This window comes from Acanthaster planci, linkage group LG11 (genome assembly GCF_054643075.1).
Source record: "Acanthaster planci isolate LZ-2023a linkage group LG11, COTS_SCS, whole genome shotgun sequence".
Taxonomy (NCBI): Eukaryota; Metazoa; Echinodermata; class Asteroidea; order Valvatida; family Acanthasteridae; genus Acanthaster; species Acanthaster planci.
The window spans coordinates 2921255-2941209 of NC_141787.1; the positions used below are offsets into that span (position 1 = coordinate 2921255).

At 41.3% G+C, this 19955-nt stretch overlaps 1 protein-coding gene across 3 annotated transcripts in view; it reads left to right on the plus strand.

Annotated features, from left to right (window-relative positions):
- LOC110987381 (photoreceptor-specific nuclear receptor-like) overlaps positions 1-14453 on the plus strand; it is a 30348-nt gene extending 15895 nt beyond the window's left edge. For all 3 annotated transcript variants that reach the window (XM_087142943.1, XM_022250071.2, XM_022250072.2), the window contains exons 4-6: positions 17-274; positions 9193-9363; positions 12883-14453. In XM_087142943.1, coding sequence (XP_086999069.1) covers positions 17-274; positions 9193-9363; positions 12883-13124 — 671 coding nt within the window. In that variant the 3' untranslated portion in view covers positions 13125-14453. The remainder of the gene's footprint in view (positions 1-16; positions 275-9192; positions 9364-12882) is intronic.
- The last annotated feature ends 5502 nt before the right edge of the window (positions 14454-19955 follow it).

Here is a 19955-nt window from a genome sequence, read left to right on the forward strand (position 1 = left end):
CAATTTGAAACATTAGAATCATTAGCATCTGCGCCATCCAATCACAGTCTGGACAATGCCACTGACTGCAAGCTTCACCTAAACTCCACGAACAACATGGTCGAAAATATCTACGAGTGTGCAGCACGCCTTCTCTTTATGACGGTCAAATGGGCTCGGGCTATTCCGGCATTCCTAGCACTTCCGTTTCGGGATCAGGCTATCTTATTGGAGGAAGCTTGGAGCGATCTCTTTGTTTTGAGCGCCTGCCAGTGGTCCATGCCAATCGAAATAGGTAGATATCAGTAGTGATGCCCGTCTAACCGGGTATTTAATCCCTTTCTGACAGACGCTTGGCCAATCAGAAGGCTGGGTTTGGCCCCGAATGACCCTTATTAACATAAACTGAAGAATGGGAATATTTCATTTTACACGGGGTGTTAGGTAGTTTTGGACGGGATAAAATAAACTGAAGGAACGTACCGTTTAATGCATGTACTATATTATTTTGATTTGATGTATATGGCTGTGGCCAGTACAGATGGACAAAACAAAGTGTTTTATGCTCTGCAGGAATTTTATTTACGTTTGTGCGTAGGCCTACTGTATTCATAAAGCATATTACATCTTCCCTAACCCCGAAGGGTGTATGTAAAACCATATTCATGAAATCGGGGGGTTGATGACTGTCAAGGTTAAAACAAATAAATAATAATAACATAAAGAATTAAGATATATTGTCTGCGCGGATCTCCCCCTAAATAGAGGGACATCCTTTTAAACTGTTTATCCTTGCGTATCGTCATAATAGCCTTAAATTGTACATGTACTCGACTCGAGTGGGCATCGGAAGGGGCCAAGGACGTAACAACCCGAGTCATCGATGGACGGCACAGACACATCAACTGGACATGACCTTTGCCCTATGGTTAGACCATAGAGTAAGGAAACGTACGGCTCCGGTGTTTTTGCAGGGCGTATGCGATGTTGCGAGCGCATTCATGTGGGAAGAACCGCTCGATGTGTTAGACCATGGATGAAGGAAAACATAGTCCACAGTTTCAACGTGTGTTTACGGTTCGGATGAGTTGCGACTATATTTGGCTTAACAAGAAGAAACGGATCTGAGTTCAAGAGGTAAGTACTGTTCGTATTTCTCTTACTATTTTTAGGATATAACGTTGGAAATAAAGACGAGCTGTTTGAAGCGTTTTTGAACTCCCTTGCTCTTGGTTTCAAGACCTTCCTTTAGTTTATTCAGCGACCCGAACCATAACCAGACGAATCGCTAGCGGGAGGTACTGCATGGTACGCGTCAAAAGAGGGCGCTGTCACACGAATCGCATAAATTATGTGCCACCAACGACGTGTAAACTCATAGATACGAAGCAGAATTCGGGTCAAAAAGATTGCAACATGTTTTGCTAGAAGGGATGCCTTTTTTCAAAATCGAACGGGTTTTTTAAAAATCGAATGTATTTTTGAAATGAATGTCATTTATAAAGATCGTATTTTTGACTGCCTTTTCTAAAAACCGAACGAAATTTTGAAGATACAATACATGATTTGTTTAGATTCGAATGAATTTTTAAAGAGCGGATGAATTTGTATGGACGCAACATATTTTCTAGATTGAAAGAGAGGTGATCTAGGTGTTTATATGTCTGTGTGTACCACACACAGCCCGCATATCAGATCGCAGCACCGCGAAAGGCGTCTTGGACCCAAGACTAGAACTTCCTGTGCTCATTATCAGGGTGCTACGCCTTCCTTTTCGTGTAAAAACCGACATGTTTATTGAATACGATGAAATTTTCTTTCTGTCGACATGAAAGTAATAATTTGGAGCATAGAGCAAGTAAGCTGCGTTTAAGCATGCATGCTCCGTATTCGGAGTTGTTTCCTTAACCAATACTGCGCGTGATTACAAATTCTTTGCGCGCTTGGTTACGTAATTCATTTCAACAAATCTCATGTTCATTCTCGGTCCAGCAATTTCATCTGACTCCATCTTGTGTACACCCCTAAACATAGACCTACGCGTGTCCTTCCGACAACCCAAACGACGAGATTTTTCAGGCCATTAGATCGCTGTCAAACTCCATCGACAGCGAAGTTGAGTCAGCTGTCAAGAAGTAGCGGACTACTGCTGACAATCTTCCCGATATTTAAAAGTGATAGCAACAAGGACCAGTATCGTCACTCTGAAAACTTTCCGGCCTAATAGACTGTGCCTTGGCGTCGTCAGACGGCGGAGACCTGAATGCATGCCAAAGACGTGCTCAATCGAGCTAGCATAAATATCAAGTAGCGCCAAAAATTGATCAAACTATGGAGCTATTAAACACAAGGAGTCAGCACATACAGATATTATAAGGGTCAATGATGGCCACCGCCAGCACTGCACGTGCTGCAAGGACAAAACAAATTCCGCGCCGCTTGCGGGCTACAAGGAATGCTCGGAGTTGCATTTGCAAAGGATCGCGGGTAGCGACGGCTCCATTGCGTAGGGTCGCATCATCGCCCTCTTGCCATTACTTTTGTACACACACGACGAGTCGCGTGGTACGTCGTGTCGTGCCGTCTCCCGTCGTGTCGTGCTGTCTTAGTTCCTTTCCTTGTTGCATTTCTTTCTGCCTAAACGTTACATTTTCCGTCGCCCGTCGCGTCGCACAGTCGTGCATCACGTCGAATAAGAGCAAGAGTGGTCGGATGCCATTTGTTTAAATAAAACGAAAACTTTAAAGGGGCATAAGCTGTGGCAAGGATAAGTCTGAAGAATTTCGTTGCTTCTAATTTTACCGGACATATCTTTCCTTTCTTTAATTCTAATTTCATATTGTCCCGAATAGCCCCATACACACACAAAAAAATACTTTGAAAGTTACACCATCACCACACAAACATGCAAATGAGGGTAGGTAGGGAAACATGAAGTATAACCTTTATACCTAATAATCACTCACATCAATATCTTTACCTACAACACACAAAGTTCGGTTACTTTGAAAACATGTAGGCCCCATGTTGCCTTACTAGCCAACAAGTAACATTTCATCTGATTTGTGGATTCCACCCGCTGATATTTTCTCTGTGTTATGTGACTTTATATTCAAGATTATTAAGGAATACCGGTTGGCTAGTTTTGAGGGCCCACCAGTGCCCAAATAAGTTCTTGACTTTTGGCGTCACGCCTCCAAGACGCGATCAAGATTTCGTTGTCCAATCAGGTTAAACCCATAAAATAATCTCGGTTTACCACTTTTATTCCAATACGTCCAGACACGTTTACGTTTGGGGTCTTAATTCGTAAGTATGACATCATGTTGCAATGATATGTCAACGCTCTTGGCCAATCACAGGGAACATGATGACAAAGCATGACATCCGCAATAGAATTATACAAAGTTGGAAGCACGTCGTCACAACAGCAGTTTGGTTCTCACCGTCGACGTCATCACATCTTCGCGTATATTATGCAGGTAATACTTGAAGCCAGCAGACTTTGCAAAACAAGCAGAATACTTGCAGCCAGACTCATTTCATAGAAACCAGGAATTACTCTACAGGAAAAGGTATCTTCTACATCAGTATCGAGAATTGGAAGTTCAGTGATCTTGAAATGATGAAACCCTTACACAATCAAAGGCACTTGTTTTGTCTTCGTCCGTGCATCGATTAACAATATGTTTGAAATGCGCGTGGTTTCCTGTTATAATTAAGTAAATGCTTATGCCTTAGAACATGCATGGGAATTTATTAACCGAACGATGCCTCTGTACGCAGCAGTGAATTACCGGAGATCAACGTCAACTTTAGAAGGAACAGAAGGAAATGTGAGTCGCACTTTTTAAGTATCAGAAAATTTCTCAAGTTGTACTTTATAATGCTTAGCTTTAAACCTTTTAAGAAACTTATGACAGTCTTTCTAGCCTTACAGGCTCTGTAGGCCTATATGAAACTTTACTATCTCGAAGTTGGGACCATCTGAAATGTTTTCCCCAGATTTCACCGGAAAAATCTCCAAGACAGCCATGATTTGTGTTTGTCGGATCTAAAGACGCACTGAACCCAAATCGTGTGACAGACGATGTGATATGAGTGACAGAATTCTTCTTCGGGGCAGAGATGAAACCAAAGTGAGAACCAGAGTGCCGAAGTTTCTGTTAAATGAAGTTACAAACAAGGGAATTCAAAGTCAACGCAATGAAAGAAACTTTGTCTACATAACAAAATTATTCGTTCTCAGTAAAAACTGACTTTTTATGCCGGAAAGTAGTTGTCCAATGTCAATCTTTAAGTTCGGATGTCAATTCAATGTTTTAAGCTGATTAATAAGTGTCTGTTTTAAAACCGGCAGTAAGTTAGTTTGGTGGCTCATTTAAAGCTGCGTTCACTTTGTACTCACAGAAAAAATTCTTACTCTTCTGCATGCCGCATGTCGGTTTTCAATAAAATTTACTCAATATATGAATGAATTTTATTTAGTACAATTTTTCCTGAGAGTGTGTAAAATTAAAATTATTTTATGTATGATTTTTTTTCAGTGTTGGCTCATCGAACCAGATGGAAAAACACATGGACAGTTTGGATATCATATTTACTGACAAAAACTATTACATGTCCTGGTGGAATTCTCAAAGTTTTACACACTGAACAAATTACGATTGAACCGACCAAAAGTGAAATTATTGCTGAAGCGAGACCGTAGACAAAAGGTGTAAAAACTGAATTAAAAAACCAAAACATGTTAACATTATCGCTTTCGAGTGGGTTAGTTAATCACAAAATGGTCAGTTGTTTCCAGAAATGATATTTATATATAACAGTTTGCCCGTACCCAACGTATATTAATAAGCACTGTATGCTCAGTACTTGTCCGAGAGCTTGCGAAAAAAAACCTCACAAGCTTACTCGGGTGGGACTCGAACCCACGACCTCCTGCTTACTAGTGCAGATGTCTTAACTACTCGACCACCGAGCTTGCCGGGGTCGGCTGGCCGGTCCGAGTCAAATGAAGCAGCGGGTACCGCGAACTGATATGATTTGTCACAAGCACTGAGCATACAGTGCTTATTAATATACGTTGGGTACGGGCAAACCGTTATATATAAATATAATTAACATCTCCCCAACGCAAAAATACATCTTGAAAATAGAAATGATATTCTTGCATTTTCTGTTTATTGTTGGCTTGTTTTCGCGAGGGAGACCGAGGGCTTGGCCATCATCCCATGAGAAAAAGGTTATGTTGACCAGAAATGCACAGCATACAGCATCACACTACCCTCCTAAAGCGCCGCCATTGTCCGGCTGCGCATTTTGTGCACAAACAATGCGCAATGTCCTATGTATTCACCGCATAGGCGCGCCATGGGGCGCGCAAGTATATGCGCATTTAACGCGGAGCACGCTGAGTACGCTTAACTAATTAATTTCGGCATGTATGGTCTTTGCGTACACGCAGAACGCGTGTCAAAACCAGCTTGTAACCACCTGTCTTTCTTTTAGTCTGCAAAATAACCCAGTTCAATGCAGACTGTAAAAACAGGAAACTGTATTCCTGGTCATCAGTACTTTTACACCAGGCAAATACATTAATTAAACCTTTGCTTGCCAGAGCTTGCTTTATTTGGTTGTGCCGTGAAAGAAGTGTAGTTTTGGTTTTGTTTTATTTTATTTTGTTTTGTAATTCATAATTCCGTTAAGGTGTGAGATTAAGCCATTCTTTTATATGTATAGTTGGTAGGGCATTACGTACATATTTTCCCTCCTGGCTATATTTCTGATCACCTGCCGATGGTAAAAATGCGAGCAAAATTTTGTAACAAATAAGCAAATGACAAGTAGTAAGAGCAATGAAAAGGGCAATAATAAGCAAAGAAATGAGTAAATGAGCATTGAAATGAGCAATGAGCATTGAGGAAATAAGCAGTGGCACAAACAAGAAATGAGCAAATGAGAAAGAATAATGAGTGACGAAAAGAGCGAGAAACGTGCAAACTGTCGTACAAAATGGATTTGCAATGTTACCAGCTAAAAAAGAACTCCAACTCCGTAGCAATGTCCAGATCACTGAAGACACTATATGAACCACTAAGCACGCGCCTGAGCTATATCCATACGGTGCACAAAGGTCAGTATAGGCTACATAACTTTAATCGATTCGCTAAATGCTGCCTTTGAATCTTTTGTTCTGTGGATGAGAGACAACGGTGGATTAAACAGTGTATCACTACACTTTTTATATAGCAGGTACATTTCTGTACAGACGTTTCTTCAGTCCAACGTATATTTTAAGGACATTGTATTGTTTGTGCATCGACGGTAGTTGTACCGTCATTAGATGGTTGTAGTTGTAATACAGGCGTGCAAATTGTGTGGTACAGGGAATTGATGTTAGACTTAGGCCCAGCCTGTATAAAAAGACGACGATTGAAAACCTCAGATCGGTTGATCAGTGCACAACTAGACACGGGACATGTCCAGTCAATGGGTATTGCCGTCCAGCTATGTCTCAGCGTTTATCTTTGAAATCAGTGTTATCCAGTGTTTGTTTCTCTATTTCAACGATAAATTAACTCAGTAAGGCGGTAACATGGATGATCATTTAAGCCTCCATATAGCAGGCCTAATAAAAAATAATGAATAAAAATCCTGCAGAGCATAAAACAGTGTTCTTTCAATCTATAGCCTGCGGGCCACAACGCATTATGGTACATACATTAAATAGTAAGTTCCTTTATTTCATTTCTCCTAAAATTACCCAACACCCCCGTGTAAAAATAGAATATTCCATTCCTCATTCTTTTATGTTAATGGGGGTCACGTGGTGCCGAGTCCAGCCTTCTGATTGGACGAGAGCCTGTCAGAAAGGGATTTATTACTTGGTTAGATGGACATCACTACTGATAACTACGAACATTGAACGAATTTGATTTTCTAATGGTTAGCCCATAATGGTACGCTTGAATCTCTGGATATTAATTTTCACTGCATAATACGGGTGATTCACAATAGTTGCAACACGTTGGCCAATCATAACGCGCGAAATTTGTCGACCCTGTCCAAACGCACTGTGATTGGTTAACGCGTTGAAAACTCTTGGTGGCACACTATCGTGAAACGGCCGTATTGACTAAGAAAATGTCACGATGTTATTTGATAACGATGCAATGAAATTCTCAAATTCAAATTAAAATGTTCATTACTTTTTTCTCAACTTATTATGTGCCTGGCTCTTTCGAAAACAGTTATACTGTCCCTTGAATATCTATGGAACTTTTAAAGGGACATGGGTGAGCAAAAAGAAATTGGGAAAAATGTTCGTTCGAATGAAAAATAAATTCGTTTGAACGAAAAGAAAATTCGTTTAAACGATAAAAAGCACGAAGTTATTCCAGTAGAGAATAAGAAGATAACCGTGTGTTACTTCATTACAAACTAGAGAACTTACTCTACAACATACCTTCAGGGTCGGATCGTAGCAAGCGTTCAGTAGCTAGCTCGGACGTGTAAACACGCATGTGCAGGAGGCGCGGCGGAGGAGGCTGCAACATCGAATACATCGCTGTTGAAATGTTTGGCTTGCCATACTACGCACGTGTGCTCACTTCCATGCAATCGATTTTTTTTCGTTTGAACGGGTTCACCCACGGAAGCGTATATGGGCCACTCGCAGGAAATACTTTTCGAGAACTATCTCGCCGCGGCGACTTACTATCTGGCAGCGAAGACTTAATGGCAAGATACGCGGCGAGCTACTTATCACGCCTCGGTGAGTTACTGTTTCGCAGCGGCGAGTTATTTAATTTATCTCACCGCGGCGAGTTTGCTATAACTAGTTCAACTCCCTGCATATTAAGACTCAGTTTGATACAAGACCCGACATTGAACACATCGCTGTTGAAATGTTTGGCTTGCCATACTACGCACGTAGTATTCTAATTACGTAGTAATCTAAGTATTCTAGGACTTCTAATCAAGGGCCGTTTTCCAATACTCAACTTTGGCTCCGTCTGAGGCTTCAACTGTTTTTTTACTACCTGACTTTGAAGCTGTAAGTGCACAAAATTGTCTAATAGTGCCACAAAACATCAAATAAGATGCAAGAGAGCAAACACTTATAGTAATTCAAATTTGATTTAAACGCTTCAGGCCCACAATCGGGAATTAAGATAAAGACCATTCGGATGGTATCGGTAATGTTTGGGATTTTTCGGCCGCGTCTGTACCAAGAATTTTGTGAACTAGCTGGGTTATATTGGTCGGAGCACTCCCAATTACGAAGCAGAACAAGGGTCAAAAAGACTGGAAGATGGTTTGATAAATAGAAAGCATTTTTTTAATTGAGTATTTTAAAGCAAATATCATTTTTGTAATTCGTATTTTAGAAATTTGGAGTAGATTTTTCAAAAGCGGAACGAAATTTTAAGGATCTAATACGTTCTTTCAGGATTGGAATGAAGTTTTAAAAAGTGGGTGAAGTTTCATTGACGCAGCGTATTTTCTATATTCAAAGGAATTTTCCAAGAACGTAAATTGCTACAAAGCCAAAAATTTCAAGATTGGCACGAATTTTTAGAGTCTCAACTTTTTTTCCGATTGAAATTAAATATCTTGTACAGAACAGACTGAACGTATTTGGAAATGGGAACACTTTCATTGCACGTAGTTTATACAAAAACCCATGCCATCCTAAATGAGAGAGCATCCAAATGTACATAAATCCAAATCAATAAGCAACCACGAATATAAGCAACTTGTGAAAACTTTGTTTAAATATTCTTGGAAAATCATTTTTCACTTTTTCCAAAAAAATATACTTGAAGCACTATGAGGCTTTGAAGAATATCATCTAAAAGATCGAATTCTTTTAATACGCAGCTTTGGATTCGTTCTCAACTCGGACGCTTTCTCAGATCAGATAAGTTCTCAATTCAGATGATGTCTTAATTCGGATAAAATGAGATTGCCGTAAATAGATAAGTCGTTACCTTGTAAAAATGTCTAAATTTAAAAGTGTTAATATGCAGCGAGTTGAACTAGTTTTTAGCAAACTCGCCGCGGCAAGAAAGTACGTCGCGGCGACAAGATAGTTTCTCGAAAAAAAATTTGTTGCAAGTGGCCCTTATACGCTTCCATACTTACCCGTGTCCCTTTAAAAGCTCCGTAATTATCAATTGGTGTGTTACACATTCATTGTATTCTTAGAGGCCATGCTCAGCTCTGACTGCCTGTTGAACTCAGTGGATGTAAATCACGGAGAGATGGCGCTAAAATCTACAAAGAGACAGCTTCAGGATGTAGTGAGGAGATTGCGCACTTTGCAAACAGACACCTTGGAGTTTGCCTGTCTTAAGGCTTTGGTTCTCTTCAGACCAGGTAGATTTCAAATTGACTTCTCCTGAATTGAAGAATCGTACCGTTCTCCATTATAGTTTTGGGTTTTTGTTTTGATTTGTTTTTTATTTTTTTTCATGTCTGGCAAATCCTTCTTAGTCTGCATATACTTCAACCAAGGGCTGTGATACAGACGCAGGCTTGTCGACATTTTGTAGGCCTAAGTGTGCATGGCGTTATTGTTTAAAAACCATATTTGTCTAAACATTAACTGTGTAGATAGGTTTGCTGTATAAATTTCGCAAAATATTCTTCATTTCCCAATATTGTTCATTCATTTAGTCTGAAATTGAAGAAACGTCTTCAGTATCATTTCATTTCAACGAAAGTTCTATATAACTCGTGTCTTCAATGTGTATTAAGAAACAGACTTGTAAAGTCTATTACGCAAGGATACTTAGAAATATGGAAGGGCTGCGTAGCACCGTGATCAGAATATTGACAAGAATATAAGATTAAATCAGTGCTGTGAAATATGTGATTGCCGAGCTTTCGGTAACTGAATACATTATTCAGGGCAAGTAGATTCAGTTCCGAGTGAACGCCGAAAAATCCCTGGATACAGTGTTCCAAGTTCGAAAATGATGCATTGCTCCAGTTCCTTACGCTGTACATCGGATGACGCTTTCCGCAGGATGCAGACGCTTACGTCACCGAGGGAATGTGGCGGCGCACAAAAGTGCTGCGCAACAGTGACACCAGGTGTTTGTTGGCGGACACTGCACAAGTGTTCCGCGAAGCGGTCACCAAGGCGACGCTTGGTCTCTGCGATGTACAAATTACTACAGCGACGACATATAATGCAATGTGGCCTCTCCTGCCATAACAACACCGTGCGAACAAGAAGTTGTTGTCTTGGGCTACTCCAGCTTCATGTCTATTGGCGACCAGAGCATTCAACCATGCTACTGCCTCACTGCTTAGAAGCACGGGAACAGTTCTGCCTCCGTCTCTTGCCGACTATTTCGACAACACAGAAAACCTAGCACAGCTGGCGTTCTAAATCACTCAACAGGCATTTCCCCTCCACTTTGACTGTGCTGCGCTTGTGGAAATCTTCAAGTTTCATCTTTGAAACCGCCCCTACCTTCTTTGGTTGAACATGATGAGGTGGCACAGACTGACCTCATTCAATTTCTGCCAAGCTGGTCTGATTTTTCTGCCCCGAGCACCTTGGAGGAGTTGAAGTTCCGGTTGCCAGCTTTATGGAGGAACGACATTTGGACTACATCAACATTTGTTGGAAGAACGGTGACTTGGTTGTGTTTTCCATGGTACAGCGTTCTGTGTGCGGTCTCGCCAGTTCTATTCACTCAACTGCACAAACTCTTCTGCATGTTCCGCTTTGTGTTTTTGGCCGGACTCTAGGGCACTTCCTTTTAAGACGAGTGCACACTTCTTGACGGAATAACCAATCTTCAGCGCTAGTAACGGAACATCGTACAACTTTTTGTCTTCCCTGAAGCCGGCAATATCGCGCACGGCCTTGACAATATCCGGAAGGAGTGATGCATTTGGTTGCTGGGTGTTCTTTCGGAGTTGTATGACGAGTCGACCCAATTCACGCACCCCGTTACGGATGCAGCCATGCTGATCTACATCGTGCCCTAGTTTCATGTAATCAAGCATGGCCAATTCAACAATCAACGTGTCATTCTTGACTACCAAAGCCACATCATCTCTCTTCATTGGACTAAGAACCTGGTGTAACTGGAACGACACGCCAACAGGAGGAGGTTTCAACAAATCACTCTTGTGAGCGACCCGTCCACCCACACGAGCCCTCTTACCGGTGCTGTCAGAGTGGGTGCTGGCTTCAAAGGACACACGTGTCACCACAAATCGGTACCCACATAATAGCCGTAACAATATACGCATGGTCCATATGCATGGGAGATACCTTGCGATTTGGCCTATACCCGAGAACGAGCACACCACGACCCGCACGAAGAACCTGACAATTGTGCCTGTGATTACCTATATTGCGAATTTTCAATAGAAGTTTCTTACGCACACTAGCGTTGGGCTCACCGGCGATCTCGACGACTTCTCTTTCTTCCTTGTGACATGACTGGAGATGACGGGGGCGCTTGGCGCAGTAAGAGCAGAGGTGTTTTTTGTCCCATTTCCTGCAGCCACCCTCAATACTGGTTACATCACACCACAGTTCTCACAGACGTCAGACGTGTCATCACTTGGAGCAACAGATGTAGTAGGCCTACTGCTGGAACCGGTGGACAACTCAGCCATACTGTTCAAACTTCTCCGCTCACGGTGGACGGGTCAACTGGCAAGACATCAAATCAAACATTAATTTCATTACATTATATTGAAGTTTAATCTGCTTGCCATGAAGAAGGTACTCAGTTGCCGAACGCTCATCAGTTTCGGAAATAATGAAATGGAGCATTGGATATACATGTAATGGAAAAATGCACAAATGCACTTCCCTTGAGAATATATACTGTATATATAGTTTATATATACTACAACTTCAATTTAACCGTGAAGTGAACTTTACAGACAGAATAATGCACTGTGTTGTGAAAATAAAGGTTTGTGGGGAATTACCTGTATATATCATATCATATTAAAGTTTTCCTTGTCAAACCGTAAGAAAAAGTCATTCTGAACATTAGCCTACTCTCTTCTTTTCAAAGACTGGACGTAAGGGCTATACGAGTAAGAGTGAAATATCTCTCCGACATTAGACTGAAACAGTTTGAAAAAGAACTACTGGAGTGAAGAAATTTTCACTGCAGAATTTGTCTGTTCCCTAGTTTCGATTGGAGGGAGTGATTTTCACTCCTTAGAATGGTCCTAGAACCATCCAGATTCGTTCACCAAGAAGAGCCGTTCCATTTCCTTGTTCGGGCAGTCTTTTGATGGTTCATCCAATTCAAACAGTCGTCTAATTAACTAAAATTTGTAGAAGGCAGGCCTTAAAAAGAGGGCGAACCCAAATTAATCGGGGGTGGGGGGTCCAATCTCCAACTCACTGCCTTTTTTCAGCAGCCCACATCTAATGGTCCTGAAAGTCCCCTCAAACCATAAACCTTAAAGGGGTCTTATTTCGTCATTAAGAGTTCATAAATTCCCACACCAATTTAGACATTATGTAATTGTCTCTACTAAATACTAAAATAATAAAAATGCCTCCGTCTTAAACAATCGTAGAGCAAAATGTGTATTCTGATGTAAACGATGGCGGCAACCAACGGTGAACTCGCTGCAAGCCTTTACATAATTGCGATCAAAATTTATATTTTGTGAAAACAGAATTTTTGGGTTGGAAACCAGACTTTTCACTCGGTAAATACATTAATTTCAGTCTTTTTCAGTGGCTCCATCACTTTTGTAAATTGCGTTACTTTTGAAAAGCTGAATTTTATAATACCACTCTGCAGACCTGTCACTTTAATAAGCATACAACAAAGTAGAAAGAAATCAAGGTATTTTAATCAAATAATGATTATCACATAAAATGGGATTTTCACACAGAAAGTAGAGGACTCCGTGAATTGCAGAAGGTGGAGACAATACAAGACGAAGCCCAATTAGTCCTTGGTGACGTTGTTCGAATGAGGCAGCCATCCCAGAGGGTCCGCTTTGGAAGGCTTCTGCTGGCCCTTTCTCATATTAGGAGCATCGACTCGCGGTGTGTTGAGGAGCTGTTCTTCAGACGTACTATCGGCAGCGTGCCGATTGAAAGACTGCTCTGTGACATGTTCAAATCAAGCTGATGGCAACGCTGCTCATCACAATGGTAACAACTGAAAAAAAAAACAAACAAACAAACAAATCAAAGGAAAAACATGAATGCAAACCTACGATTCAAAGTCAATCTTTCTACTCCAAGGGTGCAGTTCTTGGGTCCTTTTGGTTGACGATAAGAAATGGAAAAAGGCTCATTTCTAATGGTTGCAGTTTTTTATACCGGTCCCTTCCAAGCCTTGCTGCGTTCCTCAAGCCTCCACTTTTTTTGCTCAGTTTCTTTTTTTATTATTATTGATAACTAAGGAACGCAAGCATTTAACACCAACTTACTCGTATAATTATATGATTTGTCATGATGAATGGCGCAGCGGTACAAGGCATTGGAAGTCCTCGTTGATTAAGATTCCATTGTCATGTGTCTTACGGTGCAGCTGCATGCAACCGAATAGCATGATTGATTGCACTTTTGAGATTCACCAGCATTAATTTTAGAGGCTTGTAGTGCTGAAAATATATTCATTTTGGGGGATCTTAAAGTTTTTGTCTATTGCACGTGCCTTCTATCAAATACATTTATATTCTGATTTCTTAAATACACACCTCCTTACAAAAGCGCTTTGTCGTTCACGCCTCCTGGAGATCTTCGTACGTGTATATGAATTATCATCAGCTGTTATTGCACTTTGTGCAAACTATAAAAGCAATGTTAATTGATTATACAGAACGTCGTAGAGCTGACGGCGAATATGCAAAAACTCGGTTTTGAGTAATGCGCGTTTGAAGTGTAGCTGATTTGTGAGCGTCGTATTCTACTTTTATTCTTTCGATAATAACCCTTTGGAAGAGGGTTTCTATTCGACAGCTATTTTATCTATTGAAATACTTTTCATGGCGGGAAAGTTGGGCAATGCGTTGTAATTTGGACTCAAAGTTATTCGTTAGTTGAGCAAACTGCAAAAACTCCAATTGGTAATCACCAATTCGTCATCGTGGGCGTGCTATTCGTCAGTTTGTCAAAATGCAAAACTACACATTTACTGTAGCTGGTCAATCTAAATGTGTATTATTCGCCAGTCATACAAGTCCTTTTCCTTGTACAAAAATCTAGCCTCTATCTAATCATTATCTCAGTATTCTAGGAACAGTCATTCATTAAGGCCTATTTGAACTTTTGGCGGCCTGTGTCTTTTTAGGCAAAACTGTTCAACATTATAAGCTTTCTTTCCATTTGAAATACATTTGGGCTTTTGAAATTGACACGTTGACAATATCTTATAGCGTTCAGTTGAAATGAAATTGATGTAAATTTTCGACCCTGCTTGATTAAATCAGAAATAAATTAGAAAACAAAACGACTATCGACTAATTGAAGCAATTTGTTCCATGTCATTATTTTTAAACAGTATATTCATCAAAGGCATCCTTTTTTAGTTCCTAAAATGCTTCATTCTTGTATTCAAAATGATCATTTATATCGTCACATTCAGTCAGTCTGAAGTTTCATTAGGCACAATTAGAAAAATTGCATAACATTTGAACATTTCATGTTTGTTCATTCTCACTGCTGATGATGTACTAAATGAAAGTACGGAGGTACATACCAATTGAAAGAATTTTAAGATTGGCAAAAAAAATCACTTACACCCACAATTCACAAAAACAAATCCTCAGGGCAGTGGTCAAAAAGTAATCCCAATTGTGAGCAGATCCTACCATCATAATCAGTGAGGCAAAGCCTGAAAAAATGTCCAGTGTTCTTTTGGAATAAATGAAATGTCGTCATTACAAAGGCTCATGAGATCTTCATACTTAGGCATGAAAGAATGGAGTATGAATCGTGGTCGGAAGACCGTCTGCGACTTAACTTCAGTACTGCAAAGTCGTTTTCTAAGTGCAACATTTTTGCGAATATCGTTTGTGGATTCCCACGGTTCACCCGAACTTGTTTGATTTTAATCCAATCTACTTTCACCCTTCCCCAGTCTGGTAAACCCTTAAGATTCCAAGCTGATGTGAGTACTCTTTCGAGTCTTAGACGTCACCTTTTTCAACGTTAACCACAGTATAAGGCATTTTCTTAGCCACTCTGATGACCGTTTCTAGTTGAGAAGGGATGTACAAATTACCTGCCCGTTTAAGGGCACGTTCAATGGTACAATGTACCGAATCACCTTCTGATTGACCGCGGGCGGTCTCGAAAAAGTGTATAGTTATTTGTTTGACATGTTTTGCTTGCTTAACAAACCACAGCAACATAGCAATTACAATGGTGTTTTTGTTTTGGCCGGCATTATTGCGACTGCCGATAAGCCTAGCCCTATGGTCACTGACGCCCCCAAAATAACACTTAGACACAAATTCGCTTGTCACCGTGGGATGTTGACTCCGCTTAATCTATGATACAAATCAATCAATATCATTTATCAAAACAAATCGGCGAATAAAGAACTTCTTCAACCCCATCAAGGTCGGTTTCGAAAAGGAAGGTCGTGAAGGTGTGATGCTATCTCGTTCGATCTTCTTGCAGCTATACAATCATGCCATAAATAACATTTGCAGTATTTTTATCGAGAACGTGTATCGTAAAATTGTAACAAGATAACCTCTTCTTGTAGAAAAACTCATTCTTTGGTAGATATATAACCTGTTCAAGATCAAAGGTAGCGGCTCATAATTTCTTATTATGGATGGCAGATTCCTTCATTGTTGCCTAGTTTTTTCGAGTTTTATCCTTTTCTTTGATGTGATTCTGATATTTTTCATTTAGAGTTTCCTTTTCCTCTTGGAATCCTCTGTGGTATGAATCACATAAATCACAAATATCCTTTTTAGGTCTGTGAAATCTCAAATTCATAGACCGAAACTTTCTAAAATAAAGTGTGTGTGAAGCTACTTCATTGTTTTCATTACAGTACATTTCGTACTGTTGCAGTTTCTGCGCGACTGCCGATAAGCCTAGCTCAGTGGTCACTGACGCCCCCAAAATAACACTTAGACTTGCGACACAAATTCGCTTGTCACCGTGGGATGTTGACTCCGTTAAATCTATGATATAAATCAATCAATATCATTTATCAAAACAAGGTTTCTAACATAACATTCTGAAATATCCGTGTGTTATATATATGTCATGTATACAATATGCAACGTAATTTGACCCAGCATTACAAAGCACATCGTTAGAAAACCGCCTACACTTAGGCAGAAATTACAGCAAAATAATCACACTTATAAACTTTTGTACCAGAAAGATTAACTCACGACTCTGCCGAGATTATAGGCTATCACCAGCAGCAGAACTGCAGCTTCAAATCAGTCACTTAACAATGTTAATTCAGGCTTACATCGTCGAGGCTTTCTGCTGCAATACCCAACAATGAGAAAACAAAATGTCGAGCATGATTCACATCTCAGGAGTTGTGGCTAAAGCCGTGTGTCTAAATCCACACACGTGTATCATTATACATTATACATGTACAGACAGCACGATGCACTCACATTGCTAGTGACCTGGGTAAGTAAAGTATACACTTTGTACGCGCAGTCCAAGAACCGGTGCCTCGCGCGCGAGAGGCGACGCCTACAGATGAATAAATCATTCACCCAAGGTCAAAGGTAAACCTAATACAGTTTGACAATGTGCGCCTGCATTACACGTACATTTTTTGACCGTTAAGTCCTCAGCAAGATACTGCCGACTGTTGTTCTTACGACAATAGTGTGATTCAGCCCTTAGAAATCGATTGATGTGATTCCTTATGCTCTGTTTTTGGTCTTCGACCCTCTGCATACGACTTTTGTAAACACCCCTGCGTTTTTCAGATTCAACCACTCCAAACGAGCCTTGTTTTACTTAATGCTCTCCGAACCTGCCTTTCGGTCACCCCAATCGTGTTGCGGAGGAACATCAATCTACAAACTTGCTGAAGACACCCTGTTCATCGGGCAAAAAAAATAGTCTAAGTTTCGTTTTCTTGCGATTTCCTTCTGCTTAAGAGTTTTTGGCTGTTTCACTCTAACATGTTTTGATAGCCATACTCTTTGTTCATGCAAACGCCCTGTATCACAAAATGAATTTGAATTTCTTGGCGCTGAGTTTGTGAGTATTGTGACGCCGCGCCTCTCGCAATGCTGCTTCAAACTTCATGATTCTGTCCAATTGCTGAGCCTTTTCCCACTGCAACAACTGAACCTCCATCCGGGACCTGTGCAAGTCCCCCTCACTTGAGCTACCACTCATACGGCTGTTTCAACCTCGTACTCAGCCGGCGGATCAAATCTTGCAGACCTCAACCAACGGAAGTACCTCCTATCTCTCCGATGAACAAGCCAAATGTACCAAAAGTAAATGACAGCCAACACAATGCAAACCAAAGCTAACGCAATTGACGCCCACAGTACCTGCTGCATCGACCAATCAAATCACAGGAAACTGGAACTCAAAACTCTCTGTAGACAAAGCTTTCGAGGATGATCCCACTTCTGCACCAATTTGTGACGCCGCGCCCCTCCGATGAAGGCGAGGGCACCCTCCTCCTCGAGGCGCGGCGCGTCGGACGGCACGCCGGGGAGTCCCTGAGCGGCTAGGGACGAGTCAGTTGGGACCGAAGTATACCGTCCCCCAAGAAAGTTGGTCTTCGTTGAGATGATGGCTAATCTGATTGGTCGAAACTTGATGAATAAACCATTGCTAATTGTTGTATATAAGTCAGGTGTCCGGGCGAAGTTTGTTTCAAGTCAGGTCTGTCTGGGTTACGTCATTAACACACTCAACCAATACACCAGTAGAGGGCGCTATTGACGGGGAGACTGTGTGATTATACGTGACCGGACTTCGCCCAGACCATGCGAACACCCACGCGCGCCTTTTATAGCTTTCGCGCTGCTCTGACCACGCCCGCGCACGCGCTCACGTGGCTAAGCAATGACTTCCGCTGCCCTATCGCATAACGCACAAGGCAGAGCCTATGCGCCGCCCTTGCTTAACACACAGCTATGACGCACAAGGCGGAACCTATGCGCCGCCCTTGCTTAACACACAGCTAGCTGTGTGTTAAGCAAGGGCGGCGCATAGGCTCCGTCTTGTGCGTTGTGTGATAGGGCAGCTATGCGCGTCTAACATCTGCCTCTGTTACTGGGCAGAGCGCCATCTATAACTAGAACTCTGCACCGTGCCTAGTGACTAGCGCCCTCTGTCACGTCACAGTATTTGGCACACCATAGTCTGTTTTCACGCACACACTGCCTGTACACCGTGGTCGCAGTCCCCTCTTCAGGCGTTTCCTTCTTTGAATGCTTACTGACACAGGACAACCCCAAGTTTCTACGTTGCTTGGCATGTTGAGCTGTTGAAAATTTTGGGGCTAGTGTTCTTCGTTACACTGATCATCACCCCGTCGTTCACCTTCAACTTGAAATACCTTCTGGTCGCATACTAGGTGATTCTTTGATTTGTTCAGCTTCGTCAAAGGCTACAGGCTCGGGAATGCTGTGAGATTCTGAGGAACTTTCATCAGGTCACATATAAGGTGATACATTCATTTCGTCAGCCTCTTCAAAGGCCATCGGTTCGGGAGTGTTTGTTTCTGAGGAACTTTCTGGAACTTTGCTATTGCAAGGTTCATTGTGATTTGCTATCGGTGGTTGTTCTGTCATAGCATTTAAAAACGGGGCGACAATTTCTTCGTTTGTAAGTTCACTATTGCTGAAGTCAACCAGCTGACAGAGTGGAAAGTCACCTAGGTCCATCATGGAGGTAGAATGTGATTCTACCTCCATGGGTCCATATAGTCTGGAAGTATTGCTTCTCGTCTTCAGCAGAGCATTCTGACTGATGATTCTCACTGCTGAGAGCTGGAATTGAAACCATTTTGTTGTGGAGGAAACAGGGGGAAGTTTCTTCAAAGTGTTTGTAGCACAGAAGACGGAGACAGTTAATGCGCACAGCCCAGATTTCATCATGGCAGCCAAATGTTTCACAAGTACTTTTCTTCTTGGAGCTGGTTTTTCTTTGAGCACACTGTCATGGCACACTGTCTTCTTCATCACTAACCTCATCTTCTGTACCTTCGAAATTAACAACAGTTCTTTGCAACCACTTTTTATGTGGTTTCAACCACAGGCAGACCTTGCTACCGCGAGTCAACACATCTGACGATAAACACTTCAGAGCATTGACGACAACATTCATGGAGTTGTTCTCCCATTGAACTAATACGTCAGTGCCTGGTTCAGGATGAAGAAAAAAATTTATTTCAATTCTGTGCATTGTAAATTGCAGTATTATCTGTCTTCCATAATGTCATAATCCCCCCTCTAGACAGGGAAAAAAATGCTTCCTTAGAATCAAACCTTCATAATGAATCTAATAAAAGTGATTCTGATCTGCGGAACTGGAAATTAATTTAGCATGCCAAAAGAGTCATCGAGAGTTATAAACGCAATTTGTGGTTTATCAATACTTTTACAAATTTATCACTACACGGATGCTGTTTGGAGCAAGCAGTGTCTCCCAGGATGTTTCTAACTTTAAAGTTAAGGGAATTTTTTACTTTTATGCTAAAAACAATTCTTAGGCAGGGTAATTATCACAGAAACAGGAGTACACAGTTATCGTGTATTGCAAAATGGTTACATTACACAGGCCCGTTTTTTAAATGAAGGCCGGAGCCTAGATTAATGACACCACGGCCTATCATATGCAGCATCCAATATAAGAGTCGGCAGTGTTCTTGGGCAGCATACACAACGTAGGCTTAGGCCTAACCTAGTCAAGCAGACATTGCAGTTCAAAAAGACCACGGTTATGCAGCAGGCCATTGAGGTTAAACACGACATATGGGCTGTGTCATAATATT